Source organism: Myripristis murdjan, chromosome 14 (genome assembly GCF_902150065.1).
Source record: "Myripristis murdjan chromosome 14, fMyrMur1.1, whole genome shotgun sequence".
In the NCBI taxonomy this organism is placed as follows: Eukaryota; Metazoa; Chordata; class Actinopteri; order Holocentriformes; family Holocentridae; genus Myripristis; species Myripristis murdjan.
The window spans coordinates 29,118,149-29,141,882 of record NC_043993.1 but is presented as its reverse complement, the minus strand read 5'-3'; the positions used below and the strand labels follow the sequence as shown (position 1 = coordinate 29,141,882).

Here is a 23,734-nt window from a genome sequence, read left to right as displayed (position 1 = left end):
CAGTACACCTTCCCAGTGCGTTCGTGTTGTCTCTCCTTGTGGCCCCTTGCTCTCTTTCTCTCTGGTCTCCCTCCCTCCTGTTGTCCTGTTCGTGTGTGTGTGTGTGTGTGTAACTGCTGCTCCCATCTCCTCTGCACAGCGCAGACAGAGACGACATCACACATATTGACCAATCATGTGCGGCTTGAAGGGAAAAAAAAAGTGAGAGAGAGAGAGAGAGAGAGAGAGAGAGAGAGAGAGAGAGAGAGAGAGAGAGAAAGAGAAGGGGGAAATAAAGCGACTCCCAATCAGGGGTCGGCTCTTAGAGTCGGTTCATTCGCGAACAATCCATCACTACGTCTGAGTAAATGTCTTCTCTCAGCAGTTCTCCCTTTTTATGACTTCTTAGTGACTGATTTCAGCCCTTTTCTTTTTCCCCTTCCATTGCCTAGCTTAGAAAAAAAGCTTTCAAGCTCAATGACCTTGATTACAGCGGAATTTTTAGCAGTTAAGTCTCGATCTGAATTTTTTTATGCAGCTATCTACGTCGCTCAACCGGAAGCCGTCCAGAGTTTTAATTTCATTTTAAGGTCAGAATAGGTAGAAATTAGCATGCAACACCTGCAGGCTGATCCCTGTCTCACCTCAGTTTGTGAGTTTTACTGCAGACGTGAGGGACTCAACAACAACCAAATGCTGCTGGTGTCTGTGGGAACTGGCCTTTTAATGATTGTGTTTCCACCTGCTGATCTTTTCCATGTCCTGATGTTAGTTTTTCCCCAGAGACAGAGACCAAGGCAGGTGAAAAACTCATGTTAACATGTTTTTGTTTCAATGCTTTTGTGTGAAACACTTACCTAGTTCACTGTCAAATCCACCAAGTAATGTAAAGAACTTTCCTGCTATAACAGCTGAAATGAAGCACAAACACACAGTGGAGATATTTCATTAATGCATGTTTTTGTTTGTCTGCCTGCACATACGCACACACACACACACACACACACACACACACACACACACACACACACACACACACACACAAACACACACACACACACAAACACGCCCGAACACACACACACACTCTCACACACACACACACACACACCCAAACACACACACACACACACACACACACACACCCAAACACACACACCCACACACACACACACACACACACACACACACACACACACACACACACGCAGTGAAAATGAGGGACGTGTAACTCTTCATAACCTTGCATATGTGTTGATTTAAAACTTGAAACAAATGGAACGCAGGTTACTTACAACAAATCAAATAAAAATACTCACCAGAACCCAGCAAAATAAACAGAGGAACTGCAGCCATCACCACAGCCAGCACATCAAGGGAAAGCATTAGTGTACCTGTTTAAAAACAAAGGCTTAGTCAGTGCTAAAACTCTGTTATAGCGTTTTTCCACTATACAGAGCCGAGCCGTGAAGGGCCGTGCCGGGCTGAGCCCAGCACGGCCCTGTTTGGCCTTGGAGTGTTTCCATTGGTTATGGTACCAGCGGGTCGGCGTCATAGAATTAGAGAGGCGCGCTCGTCGCCGTGGAGTTGTTATAGTAACAAGAGGAGCTGTCAGTTGTTACATTAGCTTTTTGCTACTTTTTTTATGGACAAAATCTTGTTTGAATAAATTGCCGACCAGTGGCTTTGTTATGGGCCGGCCGCGGTACCGGTCGGCGTCAGGCGGGTCGGCCGCGGCACCGGTCGGCGTCCGGTGGGCCGTTACCGCGCCCACCCGGTCACGTCTGCCGGATCTGACAGGTGAGTGGCCGGTGCCGCCTGACGCCGACCGGTACCGCGGCCGGCCCGCCTGACTCCGACCGGTACCGCGGCCGGCCCGCCTGACTCCGACCGGTGCTGCGGCCGACCCGCCTGATGCCATCATCATCATCTTCATCACAGATGCTCTGCTATCTGCGCTTAGTGGTCACATTTCCATTTCCATTTGTGAGAAAAATGTAAACTAAGCTACACAACAGAAAAACCCAACAAAAACTGAGCAAGAAAATCAATTTCTTCCATAATCTCTCCAGAAACTAATGTTTGTAAATAATAGCCTACTGGCTGAAGGTTTAATGGTTGACACTTGTCACTTGTCAGTTTGTAGCAGCCTGGTTAACTGACATTCTAATGGACCAATCACGAAGGAGATCTTATTTAGGCTCTAACCGGGCCAGCACCAGATGTCGAACCGGGCTGAAATCTTTCACGGTTGGTTCCCGGAACCAAGCGGGCTGGTGTAGTGGATTTAATGCGGAACCGTGAATTTCACGGCACGGCGCGGCACGGTACTATAGTGGAAAAACGCTATTAGTCTTCCTTCAAAGTCAAGCCACAGTTCACAAACCAGATTACCACTGGAAAATATATCAACAGCAACAAACTTGTGTTTGCAGTACAACACTGTGCCATAGATTTAATGCATTCTTCAATTTCTGAAAACAATGCATCACATTCAAATCACCTCTGACCTTCACACACGTGATTTTTTTCATTCTTTACTGTTTTAAATGCACAGAAAAGCAACAAAACTATTACTGGTGCTGCTTTTATTGCTAATAATGTTTTTTTAAATTATTATTTTTACTTGTGTATTTTCCAGTGTCACAGAAGTCATGGAGACTTGCCTGGAACATTAGAAAGTGATGGTGCTCTGCCATTGGCTGCAGAGTTTTAGTTTCATTTGTTTTTTTGTTTTTTTAATTCCATTTTTTAAAAAAGTTTTATATGAACAGGAGTGTAAATCAAAAGGAGAGAAATACAAAACTAAAAAGGGTGATGAAGAAATATATAAAATACATAAAAACAAATATTATACATTGTTATCATGAGAAGAAAAACAAATTACAAATAAAATATGGGGAGAGAGAGAGTGAGGAAAGAAGGATTTCACCAGAAACTACAACAGAATGTTGATTGATTTTTATACAGAATTCAAAACAGGTTGTCATCTCTTTGTGTAAGGTATATATCTCTGTTTTCCCAGAGAGCATCACCTTTGTCTCTTTGCAGTCTTAAGCTGAAGGTCATCTGTTCCATGCACTGAATGTTTTTAATTCTATCTTTCCATTGACTGACAGTTGGAGGTTCCCTACGAAGCCAATGTTTTGTTATGGCCTTTTTCCTTGCCACCATGAAGACTTTAAAAGATATCTGTCATTTTTAGGTCATTCTAAGTCCAGGCTCCCTCATTAGCATGAAACACCTGCAGGCTAATCCCTGTCTCACCTCAGTTTGTGAGTTTTACTGCAGACGTGAGGGACGCAACAACAACCAAATGCTGCTGGTGTCTGTGGGAACTGGCCTTTTACTTCAGCTGCTAAATTCCTACTGCTTTATTCAATTTTATTCTAAAAACCACCGTGTGCAAACTGGGAATCTGGCTGCCTCTGTGGAAACTGAAGGAAAACCATTTTCCTGCAGGTCAGTGTTGAGTCCTAATGACAACCTGGAGGTGCTGTTTGAAGCTGAAGGTGTGGTGGTGAATGCAGGAGTGTGCTCAGTCACTTTATAGCATTGTCAGTATCATGTTGATGCTGAGGTGAATGGCTGAGTAGAGAATCAACATCTGTAACAAGTAAGTAACATCTGTAAACTCTTACATGTCAGTCAATTCATTCCCACACTAACAACGCATGCAGTTCCCTTTAAAGAGGGAGTCAACAGCAGCAGAAAACTTGTGCTGCGCTGCCCTCTAGGGGCTGAAACTTTCAGACATGTTGCACTTCTGGCCACATCCAATCAGTGACCTCACATCGCTGGAGCACTTGAGTTCAAACAGGAATGTTTTCAGGAGCTGGAAAGTTACTAATTACAGCTACACTGCTTACTGTGGGTGAGGAAAGTCTTTGAGTAAAGCCACTAATTTGATCACTTTAACTGTCACGAGTTCAAAACCTAAAACTAAATACTTCCATAAAATATCTTGATCCACTCCCTCTTCATTTTTCTTTGGATAAAATGATTGTGTTTCCACCTGCTGATCTTTTCCATGTCCTGTTGTTAGTTTTTCCCCAGAGACAGAGACCAAGCCAGGTGAAAAACTCATGTTAAGATGTTTTATTTTAGTGGGTTTGTGTGAAACACTTACCTATTTCACTGACACATACTGAAATGAAGCACAAACACACAGTGGAAATTTTTCATTAATGCATGTTGTCATGTTTTGGTTTGTCAAACAGCAGATATGCGGGCACACACACACACACACACACACACACACACACACACACACACACACACACACACACACATACACACACACACACACAGAAACACAGAAAAACACACACACACACACACACACACACACACAGAATGAACAGGAAAGTGTAACTCTTCATAACCTTGCATTTGTGTTGAATAGGAAGTTGGAACAAATGGAAAGCAGGTTACTGACAACAAATCAAATAAAAATACTCACCAAAACCCAGAGAACAACCCAGAGAAACTACAGCCATCACCACAGCCAGCACACCAAGGTAAAGCAGAAGTTCATCTGTTTAAAAACAAAGGCTTAGTCAGTGCTAAAAATGTGTTAGTCTTCCTTCAAAGTCAAGCCACAGTTCACAAACCAGATTACCACTGGAAAATATATCAACAGCAACAAACTTGTGTTTGCAGTACAACACTGTGCCATAGATTTAATGCATTCTTCAATTTGTGAAAACAATGCATAACATTCAAATCACCTTACCGATGAACCAAATCAAGTTTTGCTTTTCAACACTCAAATAATACACAATAATACAGTAAAACATTAACATTACATAAATTATGATTTATACTTAAAATTAATTAATCACATTTGAAAATGACTCTGCAGGTCAAAGTTCAATAAATAGGAACTCTGACCTTCACACACATGTGATTTTTTTCATTCTTTACTGTTTTAAATGCACAGAAAAACAACACAACTATTACTGGTACTGCTTTGAGTGCCCTGGAAAGTTACTAATTACAGCTCCACTGCTTACTGTGGGAGAGGAAAGTCTTTGAGTAAAGCCACTAATTTGATCACTTTAACTGTCACGAGTTCAAAACCTAAAACTAAATACTTCCATAAAATATCTTGATCCACTCCCTCTTCATTTTTCTTTGGATAAAATGATTGTGTTTCCACCTGCTGATCTTTTCCATGTCCTGTTGTTAGTTTATCCCCAGAGACAGAGACCAAGCCAGGTGAAAAACTCATGTTAACATGTTTTTGTTTCAGTGGGTTTGTGGGAAACACTTACCTATTTCACTGTCAGATCCACCACGTAATGAAAAGATCTTTCCTGATATAACAGCTGAAATGAAGCACAAACACACAGTGGAAATATTTCATTAATGCATGTTGTCATGTTTTTGTTGGTCTGTCTGCAGCTTCACACACACACACACACACACACACACACACACACACACACACACACACACACAATGAAAAAGAAAGTGTAACTCTTCATAACCTTGCATATGTGTTGATTAGGAAGTTGGAACAAATGGAACGCAGGTTACTGACAACAAATCAAATAAAAATACTCACCAGAACCCAGAGAACAACCCAGAGAAACTGCAGCCAGCACCAAAGCCAGCACACGATGGGAAAGCAGAAGTGTACCTGTTAAAAAACAAAGGCTTAGTCAGTGCTAAAAATGTGTTAGTCTTCCTTCAAAGTCAAGCCACAGTTTACAAACCAGATTTCCACTGGACCAAGGCAGGTGAAAAACTCATGTTAACATGTTTTTATTTCAATGCTTTTGTGGGAAATACTTGAAGGTTTCGCTGCCACTTCTGCTACCAAATGAAAAGATCTTTCCTGATATAACAGCTGAAATGAAGCACAAGCACACAGTGGAAATCAGGGCTGCTTGACTATGGAAAAAATCATCATCACGATGATTTTGGTCAATATTGAAATCACGATTATATACATGATTATGTCTTTGAATTTGGAACAGCATTTATTGAACATGTTTGGAACAGCATTTAGGGCCCACTCACATTGGCAAGTTTGGCCCCGTGTCGTGCTAAAGCCAAAACCCCCCCTTCCCCAGTCCCCGCTGGCCTGCACTCACATTACCTAAAGCCCAAATGCGGCCAAGCGTGATTGCCCCCGGTGTGCACGTCATCACGTTGAAATACGACAACAGGCATGGTCCGATGTCATCATAAATCAATGTAGTTCAAATACATTCTAATCAGACATGGGATGTTTATTTACCTTGACAGTTTCGGAGGTAACTTCCTCCTTCAGAAAGGCCCAACTGACAGCCGGAGCGGCACCTGTCAGATCCGGCAGACCGGGTGGCCGCGCACCGCGCAGTACCGCAGCCGGTGCCGGCCAGCACCAGGTCTGCCGGATCTCCGCGCACTCAGACTGCCGTACTGTCATTATAAACCGACTTTTGTTTATATGCGGTTGCAGCAGCACGATGGACAGCGACACAAACAACATGGTTGATTATTGATTGCGCAGCGCGGCCATTCACCGGTAATCGTGCTGCGGCCATTAAACAATTTTGCAGAAGCAGGAGGAAAGTTGCATCATTTATGTTCGTGCACTGCGTGCGTGACCGTGCATGTGCTCGTGTATACGCCCGTACCATGCAGAAGCACACTCCGTCCAACCGTGCCAGAGCGGGGGAAGCGTGCTGTATTCAAGCACAACACGGAGCGATCACACTAGTCAAAGAATCCGGATTTTAGGGGCAAACGTGCTTAGGGCGGATTAAACTTGCCAATGTGAGCAGGCTCTTATTGAACATGTTTAAAAAAAACCCACACACACACTTTCCCGTTAAATATATAAAAATATATTGTAATTTGTATCTTGTAATTTTTGCAGATTTTACAGAATATGTGTTTCTGCTCCACATCGTTTTCTTCGAATCCAAAATGTTCCCACACTAATGAAGTGGTTCTACCTTTTTTATCAACCAAGTGACGCTGCTCAGCCTCACCATCTGCCATCTTCACATGCGCTTAAATCGCCGGCCTGGATCTCCACTCTCCACACACGCGGGGGCGGGGGAGTAGCGGTTGAGTTGCGTATGCACGTCTCAGAACGGAAACTGACAAAATAATCGTTTTTCCTCGATTATATGAATTTTGAGATCGTCTGGAGCCACAATCGTAATCACGATTAAAATTCGATAAATTGAGCAGCCCTAGTGGAAATATTGCATTTATGTCATGTTTTTGTTTGTCTGCCTGCAGATGCGCACACACACACACGCGCGCGCACGCGCACACACACACACACACACACACACACAGAATGAAAAAGAAAGTGTAACTCTTCATAACCTTGCATATGTGTTGATTAGGAAGTTGGAACAAATGGAAAGCAGGTTACTGACAACAAATCAAATGAAAATACTCACAATAAACCAGAAAAATAAACAGAGGAACTGCAGCCATCACCCCAGCCAGCACACCAAGGGAAAGCATTAGTGTACCTGTTTAAAAACAAAGGCTTAGTCAGTGCTAAAAATGTGTTAGTCTTCCTTCAAAGTCAAGCCACAGTTCACAAACCAGATTACCACTGGAAATTATATCAACAGCAACAACCTTATGTTTGCAGTACAACACTGTGCCATAGATTTTAGGGATGGCTCGATACCACTTTTTCCACATCCGATACCGATACCGATACTGCAGCCTTGAGGATCGGCCGATACCGATACCGATCCGATTCTTTTTGTCACTCTAAAAGCTGTTAATAATACGTGGATGTAATTTGCTTGATACTGACATCTAAAAACACCACATTCACTGTACAACAACTATTCTGGTCCCCTAAAGAAAGAAGGAAAATATGTGACATAAACTGAACTGAATTGGAAATCTTAATGCATTCATACAGCGAGTTTAAACATGTTTTTTTTTTTTTTTAAAGTGCAACACCGCTGCAACGGTGTTGCAGACGGCGTGGGAGAACATTGCTGCTCGGGTCAATGCGTAAGTTTAAAAGTAGTCCGTTGCAATCAATAATATTACAGGGGGAAACTGCTTGAATTACTGCTGGCCTATTAATTTATTTCACTTAGGTGACGTGGAACGGTAATGCTCAAAAAGATAATTGTCTGGAAATGCTAAAACATCTATGCGCGGTCTTGTAACCATCTCCCGACGAATATTTAATTCTCTGCGCAGTAACACTGCACCTTCATCCACGGGATCGTTGTCGAAAGAACATGCCATGTTTGTGAAAAAAAGACGCCATCTAACTACTAATGGACTTCAAATAAAGGCCTACTGACTGTTTTTTTTTTTAAATCATTTTTTTTTTAAAGTAACAGACGGCAGAACTAATATGCCAAGCCAAAACTCGCCTGCTGACTGAATGAATGAGGAAGTTAAATACCGTGTGTGGCTGAAAGAGGGCGGACACAGAGAGAAACTCAAGGTTTCATGAGAAAAACCTGGTCCCAACCAGGTTAGTTTCATGGAGTCTGTTACTGCGGTAACTGACCGAGAGCTTAAGTTACCTCCCTCTGTGAAACAGGCTAGAGTTACCCCTCTTTCTCTGCTTTGAGTTGCCTCCCTTTGCGAAACGGAAAAATCAGGGTTTCCCTCATTTCAGGGTTAACAGACTCAGAGTTTTCACTAAACCTGCTTTATGAAACGGACCCAAGATTTGCTGCAACAAAACAAAGACGGTTCGTTTTTCATGTCATGCCCTCTGTTAACGGAGGGCATGACTACAGCTCTGCAGGTTTCTGCTCACGTGACGAAAACACAGGCACATGGCAACCAAGGCGACAGCTCGTCTGTGTTACGGCATGTCGCGCAAAGTGAAGTTGAGGATATATGAGATAGCTTGGGCTTATGGATCGGATCGGACGGGTTCTAATAAAAAAAATCCGATACTCGATCCAGTCATTTTGGCCTGGATTGGACTCGATACCGATCCAGTGGATCGGATCGGACCATCCCTAATAGATTTAATGCATTCTTCAATTTGTGAAAACAATGCATAACATTCAAATCACCTTGTCTATGAACCAAATCAAGTTTTGCTTTTCAACACTCAAATAATGCACAATAATACAGTAAAACACTAACATTACATAAATTATGATTTATACTTAAAATTAATGAATTACATATGAAAATGACTCTGCAGGTCAAAGTTAAATAAATAGTAACTCTGACCTTCACACATGTGTTTTTTTTTTTTTCATTCTTTACTGTTTTAAATGCACAGAAAAGCAACACAACTATTACTGGTACTGCTTTTACTGCAAGAAATTATTTTTAAAAAATGATTTACTTGTGTTTTTTCCAATGTCATTGAAGACATGGGGGGCATTCAAAACAGGTTGTCATCTCTTTGTGTGAGGTATATATCTCTGTTTTCCCAGAGAGCATCACCTCTGTCTCTTTGCAGTCTTAAGCTGAAGGTCATCTGTTCCATGCACTGAATGTTTTTAATTCTATCTTTCCATTGACTGACAGTTGGAGGTTCCCTACGAAGCCAATGTTTTGTTATGGCCTTTTTCCTCGCCACCATGAAGACTTTTAAAAGATATCTGTCAATTTTTAGGTCATTCTAAGCCCAGGTTCCCTACATAAGAAGATTCCTTTTCTTTCTCAGTGAATAAATCCTCTGTCATTCACAGCTGGATTAAAATCTGGATCATACACTGGCCATGTTAGTATCTATTTCTTTTTGAATGTTGAGTTGTTTCACTAAACAGGACCAGAGATCAATAGAAAATCTAACCCACTGACTCTGGATGACATCATTTTGAGTGGTAAATAGATATCCTAGCAAACTCTGTAAAGGTCAGTCTAACAATGAGAACTCAATGATTTTCCATTTTGCAAAGTATTCCTGAATGCACCAGAGTAACAGTGGTTTTAGCTGTGCTGCTAAACAATAACTTTTTAGGTTTGGTAAGTCCATCCCAGCACTATCCTTCAGTAACTGTAAAGTTTTCTATCTTACTCTGGGGGGTTTACTGTTCCTAATAAATCTAGATAATAACTTATCGCATTCTTTAAATTGATTATCAGAAACATTAATAGGTAAGGACTGAAAAAGATACAGTATCTGGATAAAGTATTTGTTTTTATTGTCATCACTGTGTTGCCAATGTCCAGAGGCAATAAGGCCAATCCTGTTTTGTCTTTGTTTTGATGTGTGGATAATTTTCATTGTACAGTTGTACTGTACACCCAGATGTTTTATAGATGTTGAGTCCCATCTCAACATTAATCTACTTTTAAGATCTTGTGATGGTGTAAAACTGAACACTAATGCTTGCGTTTTGTCAATATTAATGGTATAGCCTGATATATTTCCATACATATGTAGCACGTCCATTACTTTAGGAACTCCCAATTCTGGATTCTTTATACTGACCAAGATATCGTCGGCAAAAAGGCATATCTTATATTCTGTTTCTCTTATTGCAATACCTTCCAGTTCTGGATCTTGTCTTATTGCCTGAGCGAGCAGTTTGATAAATAAATTAAATAGTCCAGGGCTGGCTGGACAACCCTGTCGACAACCTTGTTGCAAATATCTGGTTTTAGACAGACCTCCGTGAACTTTAAATTTGACTGGTGTGGATGTATACAATGTTTTAATGCTCTTAATGAACTTTTCGGAGTTTGCATGTTCTCCCCGTGTCTGCGTGGGTTTCCTCCGGGCACTCCGGTTTCCTCCCACCGTCCAAAGACACACGGGTTAGGTGAATTGGACAAGCTAAATTGCCCCTAGGTGTGACTGTGTGTGTGAATGTCAGTGTTTGTCTGTCTGCCCTGCGATGGACTGGTGACCTGTCCAGGGTGTTTCCTTGCCTTCGCCCTATGAGCGCTGGGATTGGCTCCAGCAACCCCCCCGCGACCCTAGTGAGGATAAGCGGTTTACAAGATGAATGAATGAATGAATGAATGAATGAACTTTTCATGAAAACCAAACTTTTCCATTGCTTTGCAAAGAACTGCCCATCCCACGGAGTCAAAAGCTTTTTGGAATCCAAACTAAGTCAAATAGCTCTGAGTTTTTCCTTTTTTATATATTCAATTGTGTGGAGGCTCCTCCTAATGTTATCCTGGATCTGCCTACCTCCAATAAATCCAGTCTGATCCTCCTCTGTCAATAAGGGCATCACTTCCTCCATTCTTTGAGTTAAAACAGCTACATAAAATTTATTATCGTGATTTAAAAACACTGATTGGACTATTTGCCCCACATTCCATTAAATCCTTTCCCCTCTTTTGGAATTACCGAGATAATAGCCTCCCTCCAAGATGGAGGGAAAAGCCCCTCCCTCAATGTATAATTAAAGCTTTTGTGTAATATTGGTAGTAAATGCTGCCTCAATGATTTATACCATTCTGCCGGAAATCCATCAGTCCCTGGATATTTGCAGGATTTCATCGAGGAGATCACCCTGTCAGTTTCTTCTAGTGTTATTATGTGCTTGCCTTGAAAAGGCAACACATCTTAAAATCCTGCATACTTATTATTATGTGCTTGCCTTGAAAAGGCAACACATCTTATTATCTTGCATATTTCTTCTTCTTATTATTATAGTATTTTATTATTCTGCACTTTTTCGGCGCGCTACTCCTCCTACAGCTTTGGTTTTAGGCCCACACAATGAATTGGGAAAATGTGCGGCCCCATTGGGAGAGGTGTGCTATTACTTTTATAAGGAATCCCACTCACGGAATTTTCAAAATTCCAATTTTCCTGAAAATTCCGGCCATCCGAAATGAATGGCCAAAACTTTGGAAGGCTCCAGGGCCCAGAGCTTTTGACCTGCGTCCACGCACCAAATACGAAAAACGTGCGTCTTGTGGAGAAGAATCGGTGTGTCAATTTTCAAACCGATCAGACTTTGCAATTTTTCATAATTCACGATTTAAATCACGATTTTGCCCTCATAGAAAAAGAATGGGAAATCGGCAGACACTCATGCATTTTCAAAGCCTCACAGCTCCCTCATTCTTTGGCCCACAGACTCCATTCAAAGCTTAAATGACTCAGCAGATGTTCAGCTTTATGTGTGTCATCTTCAATTTTTCATGTCTGCTTTAGTTTGCCATAAAACACAGTTTAAGTTTGGAGTTATTTTTGAGCCGCCTCTGACTTTTGAATGAGTGTGTATTGCGTGAGCTAGAGTGGCATTCCTGAGGGCTAGAGTGGAGCAGCCCTGAAAAAACGCCTAAAACTTTTGTCTTTTACTTGCTCTCCTGGCCACAATTTTCACTCTACATGCATAATTTTTTGGAAAGTAGTAGGAAAACTAGTTGTGCTTTGAAAAATGTAAATACATAAGCAAAGTAGCTTCAACTTTTTACACTGTGACACTTAACGAGGCAGGAGTGCCAGCTCTCTCCCCCATAGACTCCCATTATATCTGGAATGCAAAGTCTCGGGAGAGAAGCAGAAAGACGCACTTTTCCAACTCGCTCTAAGGTGGGCATTTTTGGGAGTTGGAAAATAATTTTGACACAGTTTGAAAGCCCAAAGCCTTGCCTTTCTCATGGTACATTTTATTTTCTGCTCGGACTTACTATCATTGAGAAAAAAAGCATTTGTTTGACCACTACGTTTAGGTGATTTTTCACAGAAGCAGCACTGTCACTCATGCTGTGTGCTTCATAGAGCCTCATTTCTGGCTCCACCCACACAAGCCCCAGTAGCACAGTGGATAGTGTCTCTGCCTGCCATGCAGGAGACCAGGGTTCAACTCCCCGCCTGGGCAAGAGCCACAACACTACACAGCCCACAAACAGCACAGGGCTGCTGATTTAGCACATGTCCAGGCGCTCGCAAGGCAAGCACATCAAAGTTTCTTCAGAAACTTTATAAAGTCTAGTTATGTGCTTGCCTTGAAAAGGCAACACATCTTATTATCTTGCATATTTCTTATTTTTATTATTTTTATTCTGGACAAAAGTTCGGCGCGCTACTCCTCCTACAGCTTTGGTTTTAGGCCCCCACAATGAATTGGGAAAATGTGCGGCCCCATTGGGAGAGGTGTGCTATTACTTTTATAAGGAATCCGACCCACGGAATTCTCAAAATTCCAATTTTCCTGAAAATTTCGGCCATCCGAAATGAATGGCCAAAACTTTGGAAGGCTCCAGAGCCCAGAGCTTTGAACCTGCGTCCACGCACCAAATACGAAAAATGTGCGTCTTGTGGAGAAGAAGAGGTGTGTCAATTTTCAAACCGATCGGACCTTGCGATTTCTCATAATTCAATTTTAAAATCGCGATTTTGCCCTCATAGAAAAAGAATGGGAAATCGGCAGACACTCATGCATTTTCAAAGCCTCACAGCTCCCTCATTCTTTGGCCCACAGACTCCATTCAAAAATTAAATGACTCAGCAGATGTTCAACTTTATGTGTGTCATCTTCAATTTTTCATGTCTGTCTTAGTTTGGCATAAAACACAGTTTAAGTTTGGAGTTATTTTTGAGCCGCCTCTGACTTTTGAATGAGTGTGTATTGCGTGAGCTAGAGTGGCATTCCTGAGGGCTAGAGTGGAGCAGCCCTTAAAATTCGCCTAAAACTTTTGTCTTTAACTTGCTCTCCTGGCCACAATTTTCACTCCACATGCATAATTTTTTGGAAAGTAGTAGGAAAAATAGTTGTGCTTTGAAAAATGCAAATACAAAAGCAAAGTATCTTCAACTTTTTAAACTGTGACCCTTAACGAGGCAGGAGTGCCAGCTCTCTCCCCCATAGACTCCCATTATATCTGGAATGCAAAGTCTCAGGAGAGAAGCAGAAGGACACACTTTTCCAACTCGCTGTAAGGTGGGCATTTTTGGGAGTTGGAAAATAATTTTGACACAGTTTGAAAGCCCAAAGCCTTGCCTTTCTCATGATACCTTTTATTTTCTGCTCGGACTTACTGTCATTGAGAACAAAGCAGTAGTTTGACCACTACTTTTAGGTGATTTTTCACAGAAGCAGCACTGTCACTCATGCTGTGTGTTTCATAGAGCCTCATTTCTGGCTCCGCCCACACAAGCCCCAGTGGCACAGTGGATAGTGTCTCTGCCTGCCATGCAGGAGACCAGGGTTCAACTCCCCGCCTGGGCAAGAGCCACAACACTACACAACCCACAAACAGCATAGGGCTGGCGGTTTAGCGCATGTCCAGGTGCTCGCAAGGCAAGCACATCAAAGTTTCTTCAGAAACTTTATAAAGTCTAGTTATGTGCTTGCCTTGAAAAGGCAACACATCTTAAAATCCTGCATACTTATTATTATGTGCTTGCCTTGGAGAGGCAACACATCTTATTGTTGTGCATATTTATTCTTCTTCTTATTATTATTATTATGTGCTTGCCTTGGAAAGGCAACACATCTTATTGTTGTGCATATTTATTCTTATTATTATGTGCTTGCCTTGAAAAGGCAACACATCGTATTATTGTGCATATTTATTCTTATTATTATTATATTTTCTTATTCTGCACGTTTTTCGGCGCGCTACTCCTCCTACAGCTTTCGTTTTAGGCCCACACAATGAAATATCCAAATGTGCGGCCCGATCGGGAATAGTGTGCTATTACTTTTATAAGGATTCCGACTTACGGAATTCTCAAAATTCCAATTTTCCCGAAAATTTCGGCCATAGACAATGACTGGCCAAAACTTCGGAATGCTCCAGCACGCAGAGCTTTTGACCTGCGTCCACGCACCAAATACAAAAATCGTGCAGTTTGTGGAGAGGAACCGGCATGTCAATTTTCAAGCCGCTCCGACTTTCCGTTTTTCCGCAATTCCGGTTTGAAGCCGAAATCCGGACGCAATACACACTAATGGCGGAATTTTCGGAGAGCCTGCCAGGGAGAAAGTCCCCTCTCACTGACACAGAGATACACACGCGGCTTTGTATCTCTCCTATTCTGTCTCAAGGGCCACTAGCACTGCAGCCAATGCATCCCAGCACTGACCCCAGACACTAATGTAAGTCCATAGCAAGGACCCCAGGCACCCTAGCAACCCCATAGCAACCACCCTAACTACCATAGCAACCACCTAGCAACGCCTTAGCAACCACCCCAAACACCATAGCAACTGCCTAGCAACACCCTAGCAACCATCTGGAACACCACAGAAACACCATAGCAACCACCCAGAACACCATAGCAACCGCCTAGCAACGCCCTAGCAACCGCCCAGAACACCATAGCAACTGCCTAGCAACACCCTAGCAACCATCAGGAACACCATAGCAACTGCCTAGCAACACCCTAGCAACCGCCCAGAATACCATAGCAACCACCTAGCAACACCCTAGCAACCACCGGGAACACCATAGCAACCGCCTAGCAAGGCCTTAGCAACCATCAAGAACACCATAGCAACCGCCTAGCAACCATTGAGAACACCCTGGCAACTGCCTAGCAACAGCATAGCAGCCATCAGGAACACCATAGCAACCACCTATCAGCACCTTAGCAGCCACCCACTATACCATAGCAGCTGCCCAGAGACATGCTAGTGATCACTCAAAAGATGATCACAACTGCCTGGACAATACCTGGACCACAGTAGCTGCCTTCTAGCCCTCGAACAACACCAAACAACCTTCAAACAGCATAGGGCTGGCGGTTAAGCGCATGGCCAGGCGGTCGCAAGGGTGGCAAGCACATCAAAGTTTCTTCAGAAACTTTACAAAGTCTAGTTATTATTATATTTTATTATTCTGCAAATTTTTTGGCACGCTTCTCCTCCTACAGCTTTCATTTTAGGCCCACACAATGAATTGGGAAAATGTGCGGCCCCATTGGGAGAAGTGTGCTATTGCTTTTCTAAGGAATCCAACATCTGGAATTCCTAAAATTCCAATTTTTGTAGCAAATTTGGCCCATTCGAATGAATGGGCAAAAACTTCCGAAGGCTCCAGCGCCCAGAGCTTTGGACCTAGGTCCACACACCAAATTAGAAAAATTTGCGTCTTTGGGAGAGGAAGCTACCTGCGAATTTTCAAACCGATCCGACATTCCGTTTTTACGCAATTCCGGTTCGAAGTTTACGCAATACACACTAATGGAGAGAGCTAGAGTGAGTGACGTCACACTTAGAGTGAAGCAGCCCTGAAAAATCGCCTGAAAATTTTGTCTCAAACTTGCTGTACTGGCCACAATTTTCACTCCACATGCATAAATTTGGGATCAAATTGTAGGAAAAATAGTTGTGCTTTGAAAAATGTAAAGACAAAAGCAAAATAGCTTCAACTTTTTTCATTGAGACTCTTAACGAGGCGGGAGTCCCAGCTCTCTCCCCCATTCAGTCCCATTATATCGGCAAAGCAGAGTCGCGGGAGGAAAGCAGAAACACACACGTTTCCAAATCGCCATAAATCGGGCATTTTCGGGAGTTGGAAAATAATTTGACCATGGTTTAAAAGCTCAAAGCCTTAGGATTCTCGTGGTGCAATCCATTTTCTGCTCGGACTTACTATCGCGGAGAAAAATGCGGTAGTTCGACCCGTGGTTTTCGGCGATCTTGTCACCAGCACCAGTGTCATTGCTCCTGTCTGCTTCATACAATGTAATTTCGGGCTCCGCCCCCCTGAGCTCCGGTAGCGCAGCGGTAACCTCTTTGTCTCTCGTGCTGGAGAACGGAGTTCAATTCTCCTCCTGCCAGGATTGTCAGTTGGGCTATTTCTAATTCCGTTGGGCAGGGAACAATCACGTTGGGTGTCTACTTCAAAATTGGGCTGCTTTTGGCAACATTTGGCTGCTTATGAACTTTCAACTTTCAACACTAATTCTGCATCAAGGTAAGAAAAAATATGGAGCCTATTTGTGTGACTGTGACTGATTTACGGTAGTTAAATGAATAAATAAATAAATAAATATGCTGGAATGTGATACTTATCTCCAGTCTTCACCCACTCTACTGATCTCCAGTCTTAACTCTGTTTGCCCACATCAATACCCAAAATACTGGACTTGGCAGTGACTGTATTTACATTTACATCCAAAGAGCGTGAGCTCCCTCTACTGGCAGCCCTGTAAATATATACAAAATAGATGTTATTATAGTTAATAATATTAAAATAATAATAAAAAAATTATGAACATTTTTGAGATGTGTTCTAATATCCTTCAGTAATAGTCAGGTAGCATAACAACCTTTTATTTATCTATATAATTCTTTTGGGATTTTTTGGGGCATTTTTTAATATTGAAAGCAAGGGTTATGATGGGTTATCAATTTGAAAACTAACTTTGTGGCTGTGTCCCGCCCTCTCTCCCCCCTCCCCAGTCCCCTGCTGGCCTGCACTCACATTATCAAGCCCAAACGCGCTCCAGCGCGACTGCCCCCGTTATGCACGTCACATTGAAATACACACATACATTCATCATGTCTTCCTTTTAACTAACAGACGTTTTGTTTCATTTAAGGGGTGTTTATTTACCTTGACAGTTTCAGAGGTAACTTCCTCCGTCTGTGTCCAACTGACAGCCGGAGCCCCCATTTATTTTTTATTTTTATTTTTTATTTTTGATTCATAATAAGAAATACCTGTTATTGTGGGACTTACCTTCAGTTGTGGTAAAGGGAGAACTGTCTATTGTGGTGATACCAGTTCTTATCACAAGAGGGCACGCTAAGACAAGAATTACAGTCCGTCCAGACGCCGTGCTCGGCTACATTCGGCTGTAATCGTCAGAAGAGTTGGTATGCCGATATGAACCAGGCTTCAATGTGTGCGTCTTCTGTGATGTATGATTGACAGGTAAGCAGACTGTTTAGTTTAATGGAAATGTGTGTGTGTGTGTGTGTGTGTGTGTGTGTGTGTGTGTGTGTGAAATAGTGTATGTGAGTGGGGTAGCGAGACATATCAAAGAGACTCACGAAGGACATATATTATTTATTTGATGACGTGAGTAAGCTAACTGTTATGGCTAGCTCGCTCGCTAAGCGCTAATTACCCTTAGCTTGCTCCCGCGATCCGGAGCTAACGTCAACGGACGGTGGGTGATGTTTATTATTATGGAGTGCAAAATGTAACTAATATAGTCTGCCCCCTTTACTTGATGTCGTAGCACAGTGCACATGACGGTCGCCTTTGTTTTTATGTTGATCCCCTGTTGTGTTCGTGCTCTTTACATTCGGCTGTAATCATCAGAAGAGCTGCACATGCCGTTAGAACCAGGCTGCAATGTGTGTGTCTTGTTATGTATGATTGACAGATGGAGAGTAAACTCGTCTCGACCACAACGCCCTTGTAAGCGTCGTCCTTTGCAAGTGTGCTGCACTATATGTCAGTCTGTGTGCGCGGCGCACCTGTCAGATCTGGTTGATTATTATTATCGGTTGATTATTGATTGCGCAATGCCGCCGTTCGCATTAAACGATTTTGCGGAGGGAGGAGGACTGCATGATTTACGTCGTATCCACGTTCGCGTGCCCGACCGTGCATGTGCTTGTGCATGACATAACCACCGCGTGTCTTTGAGTATCACGGATGTGTGTAGAGCGGCGAGGAGAGACAGAGAGAGAGAGAGAGAGAGAGAGAGAGAGAGAGAGAGAGAGAGAGAGAGAGAGAGAGCAGCAGTTTGTTTTGAAGCTGAGGCACGTGATATCAGAGAAACTCTAATACAGTAGACAGGCTCTGGTGATGCGTGTAACCCGACATGCGCAAGGCAAGCACATTAAAGTTTCTTCAGAAACTTTCTATCCTCTAGTTTTTATTATTATTATTATAGTTTATTATTCTGCACGTTTTCGGCGCGCTACTCCTCCTACAGCTTTGGTTTTAGGCCCACACAATGAATTGGGAAAATGTGTGGCCCCATTGTAAGAAGTGTGCTATTACTTTTATAAGGAATCTGACTCACAGAATTCTCAAAATTCCAATTTTCCTGAAAATTCCGGCCATCCGAAATGAATGGCCAAAACTTCAGAAGGCTCCAGGGCCCAGAGCTTTTGACCTGCATCCACGCACCAAATACGAAAAATGTGCGTCTTGTGGAGAAGAAGAGGTGTGTCAATTTTCAAACCGATCAGACTTTGCGATTTTTCATAATTCACGATTTAAATCACGATTTTGCCCTCATTGAAAAAGAATGGGAAATCGGCAGACACTCATGCATTTTCAAAGCCTCACAGCTCCCTCATTCTTTGGCCCACAGACTCCATTCAAAGCTTAAATGACTCAGCAGATGTTCAACTTTATGTGTGTCATCTTCAATTTTTCATGTCTGCTTTAGCTTGCCATAAAACACAGTTTAAGTTTGGAGTTATTTTTGAGCCGCCTCTGACTTTTGAATGAGTGTGTATTGCGTGAGCTAGAGTGAGAGACCTGATGGCTAGAGTGGAGCAGCCCTTAAAATTCGCCTAAAACTTTTGTCTTTAACTTGCTCTCCTGGCCACAATTTTCACTGCACATGCATAATTTTTTGGAAAGTAGTAGGAAAACTAGTTGTGCTTTGAAAAATGTAAATACAAAAGCAAAGTAGCTTCAACTTTTTAAACTGTGACCCTTAACGAGGCAGGAGTGCCAGCTCTCTCCCCCATAGACTCCCATTATATCTGGAATGCAAAGTCTCAGGAGAGAAGCAGAAAGACACACTTTTTCAACTCGCTCTAGGGTGGGTATTTTTTTGGAGTTGGGAAATAATTTTGACACACTTTGAAAGCCCAAAGCCTTGCCTTTCTCATGGTACATTTTATTTTCTGCTCGGACTTACTATCATTGAGAACACAGCAGTAGTTTGACCACTACTTTTAGGTGAGTTTTCACAGAAGCAGCACTGTCACTCATGCTGTGTGCTTCATAGAGCCTCATTTCTGGCTCCGCCCACACAAGCCCCAGTAGCACAGTGGATAGTATCTCTGCCTGCCATGCAGGAGACCAGGGTTCAACTCCCCGCCTGGGCAAGAGCCACAACACTACACAGCCCACAAACAGCATAGGGCTGCTGATTTAGCACATGTCCAGGCGCTTGCAAGGCAAGCACATCAAAGTTTCTTCAGAAACTTTATATCCTCTAGTTATTATGTGCTTGCCTTGGAAAGGCAACACATCTTACTATCCTAAATTATTATTTTTATTATTATTATTATTTTTCTGCAAATTTCTTCGGCGCGCTACTCCTCCTACAGCTTTGATTTTAGGCCCACACAATGAATTGGGAAAATGTGTGGCCCAATTGGGAGAAGTGTGCTATTACTTTTATAAGGAATCCAACATCTGGAATTCCCCAAATTCCAATTTTTGTAGCAAATTTGGCCCATTCGAATGAATGGGCAAAAACTTCCGAAGGCTCCAGCGCCCAGAGCTTTGGACCTAGGTCCACACACCAAATTAGAAAAATGTGCGTCTTGTGGAGAAGAAGCAGAGTTTCGATTTTCAGACCGATCCGACATTCCGTTTTCCCGCAATTCCAGTTTAACGTCGAAATTCCAGACTCAATACAAACGAATGGGAGAGGTACGTAGGCTGAGCTAGAGCGGCATAGCTGGAATTCCTGAGAGCTAGAGGGAGGCAGCCATGAAAAATCGCCTGAAACCTTTGTCTTAAACTTGCTCTGGTGGCCACAATTTTCACTCCACATGCATAAATTTGGGATCAAAATGTAGGAAAAATAGTTGTGCTTTGAAAAATGTAAAGACAAAAGCAAAATAGCTTCAACTTTTTTCATTTCGACTCTTAACGAGGCGGGAGTCCCAGCTCTCTCCCCCATTCAGTCCCATTATATCGGCAAAGCAAAGTCGCGGGAGGAAAGCAGAGACACACACGTTTCCAACTCGCCGTAAATCGGGCATTTTCGGGAATTGGAAAATAATTTAAACATGGTTTAAAAGCTCAAAGCCTTAGGATTCTCGTGGTGCAATCCATTTTCTGCTGCTCATTTACTATCGCGGAGAAAAATGCGGTAGTTTGACCCGTGGTTTTCGGCGATCTTGTCACCAGCACCAGTGTCATTGCTCCTGTCTGCTTCATACAACGTAATTTCGGGCTCCGCCCCCCTGAGCTCCAGTAGCGCAGCGGTAACCTCTTTGTCTCTCGTGCTGGAGAACGGAGTTCAATTCTCCTCCTGCCAGGATTGGCAGATTGGGCTATTTTTAATTCCGTTGGGCAGGGAACAATCACGTTGGGCGTCTACTTCAAAATTGGGCTGCTTTTGGCAACATTTGGCTGCTTATGAACTTTCAACTTTCAACACTAATTCTGCATCAAGGTAAGAAAAAATATGGAGCCTATTTGTGTGACTGTGACTGATTTACGGTAGTTAAATAAATAAATAAATGAATAAATAAATAAATCTGCTGGAATGTGATACTTATCTCCAGTCTTCACCCACTCCACTGATCTCCAGTCTTAACTCTGTTTGTGACTGTATCTACATTTACATCCAAAGAGCGTGAGCTCCCTCTACTGGCAGCCCTGTAAATATATACAAAATAGATGTTATTATAGTTAATAATATTAAAATAATAATTTAAAAAAATTATGAACATTTTTTAGATGTGTTCTAATATCCCTCAGTAATAGTCAGGTAGCATAACAACCTTTTATTTATCTATATAATTCTCTTGGGATTTTTTTGGAAGTAACAAGGTAACCAAGAGATAAGAAACACATTGGATGAAAAATAATTGTTTTTTGTTGGTATTTTATGGCTGATTTAAAACACGGGTCAAAACTGAGCCTAACACCGGGGGTGTTACCATGAAATCAACACAAGAGCAAGGTTAATTGCATATTTTAAGTTATTTACGAATCAATTTGAAAACTCCATTTTCGTGGCTGTCTCCCGCCCTCTCTCTCCCCTCCCCAGTCCCCTGCTGGCCTGCACTCACATTATCAAGCCCAAACGCGCTCCAGCGCGACTGCCCCCGGTATGCACGTCACATTGAAATACACACATACATTCATCATGTCTTCCTTTTAACTAACAGACGTTTTGTTTCATTTAAGGGGTGTTTATTTACCTTGACAGTTTCAGAGGTAACTTCCTCCGTCTGTGTCCAACTGACAGCCGGAGCCCCCATTTATTTTTTATTTTTATTTTTGATTCATAATAAGAAATACATGTTATTGTGGGACTTACCTTGTGCATTGTGATAAAGGGAGAACTGTCTATTGTGGTGATACCACTTCTTATCACAAGAGGGCACGCTAAGACAAGAAATACAGTCCGTCCAGACGCCGTGCTCGGCTACATTCGGCTGTAATCGTCAGAAGAGTTCCGCATACAGTTATCAACCAGGCTGCAATGTGTGCGTCTTCTGTGATGTATGATTGACAGGTAAGCAGACTGTTTAGATTAATGGAAATGTGCGTGTGTGAAATAGTGTATGTGAGTGGGGTAGCGAGACATATCAAAGAGACTCACGAAGGACATATTTTATTTATTTGATGACGTGAGTACGCTAACTGTTATGGCTAGCTCGCTCGCTAAGCGCTAATTACCCTTAGCTTGCTCCCGCGACCCGGAGCTAACGTCAACAGACGGTGGATGATGTTTATTATTATGGAGTGCAAAATGTAACTAATATAGTCTGCCCCCTTTACTTGATGTCGTAGCACAGTGCACATGACGGTCGCCTTTGTTTTTTATGTTGATCCCCTGTTGTGTTCGTGCTCTTGACATTCGGCTGTAATCATCAGAAGAGCTGCACATGCCGTTAGAACCAGGCTGCAATGTGTGTGTCTTGTTATGTATGATTGACAGATGGAGAGTAAACTCGTCTCGACCACAACGCCCTTGTAAGCGTCGTCCTTTGCAAGTGTGCTCCACTATATGACAGTCTGTGTGCGCGGTGCCGGCTCGGTGTTGGCCAGCACCTCACGCTGTGTGTGGCCACCCGAGGGGTGTACTACGAAGCAGGTTCAGTGGGTTAGCGAGGTATGTTGAGTCTAAAGCCAGGCTTTCCTGTATCACGAAGGTGGCTCTCTTTTAACCCGGCTAGATCACCATGGTAACTTATGCTTAACTCATAACCTGGTCCCGACCAGGTTATGAGCTAAGTTTAACCCCGCCCGGCTATAAAAGCGGCGCTATCTCACCCAGGTGAAATCACGAAAAGTAATTTTTGTCCGGTGTTTGGTGGCACATATGCACAATGCAGGTATACTATTAGTGGTGCACAGACTTCACGTTTGTTATAGTAGGCTACTTTTTTTTTTTTTTTAAAGGAAACCCCTTATAACGGTGACTGTCATGGCATGATGATTGGACGGGAGCAGCCAGTGGTGATTCAAACGCACTCCAAACGCCACTTATTTCGATTTAGAAAGAAAGATTTAACAAAAAAGGAGCAAACAAACATCAACCGAAATGGCTCCATTATTCAAGTTAAACTTCAAATGTAACGAACAATTATCTGAAACTACTGACAAGTGGCTCTAAGCAGCGTAAATAGTGGTCAAAATTGTCATGTAACCATGGTAACCACCGCCTGCTCCGTCCGACACTGCTAGACTCACCCACACACACCTTCAGTCACCTGACTTAACCTCAGGCTTTACCTCCAATTCCTAGGCAACACTCCCATAAGGCTACTGAAGTTACCTATTTCTAAACTAAAATTCATAATACTGAATGAATATTGCAGCAATTATTTAAAATGGCTATAACAGTGACAGAATCCCCAACCTTTGTGCTTCCTTTGAAATTAATCGCCAGCTCTCCTCTCTCGCCTTATTTGCGGCCACAGTGTTGCTCTTAGCATTAATTTTATTTCTGAAATTTTCATAGCTCATAGCTTTCATAGGACAA

General features: G+C 42.5%; 1 protein-coding gene across 1 annotated transcript in view; it reads right to left on the bottom strand.

Annotated features, from left to right (window-relative positions):
* LOC115371761 (uncharacterized) overlaps positions 1-23,734 on the bottom strand; it is a 311,531-nt gene that overhangs the window by 70,715 nt on the left and 217,082 nt on the right. Inside the window, exon 19 of the mRNA XM_030069276.1 lies at positions 4,442-4,516. Coding sequence (XP_029925136.1) covers positions 4,442-4,516 — 75 coding nt within the window. The remainder of the gene's footprint in view (positions 1-4,441; positions 4,517-23,734) is intronic.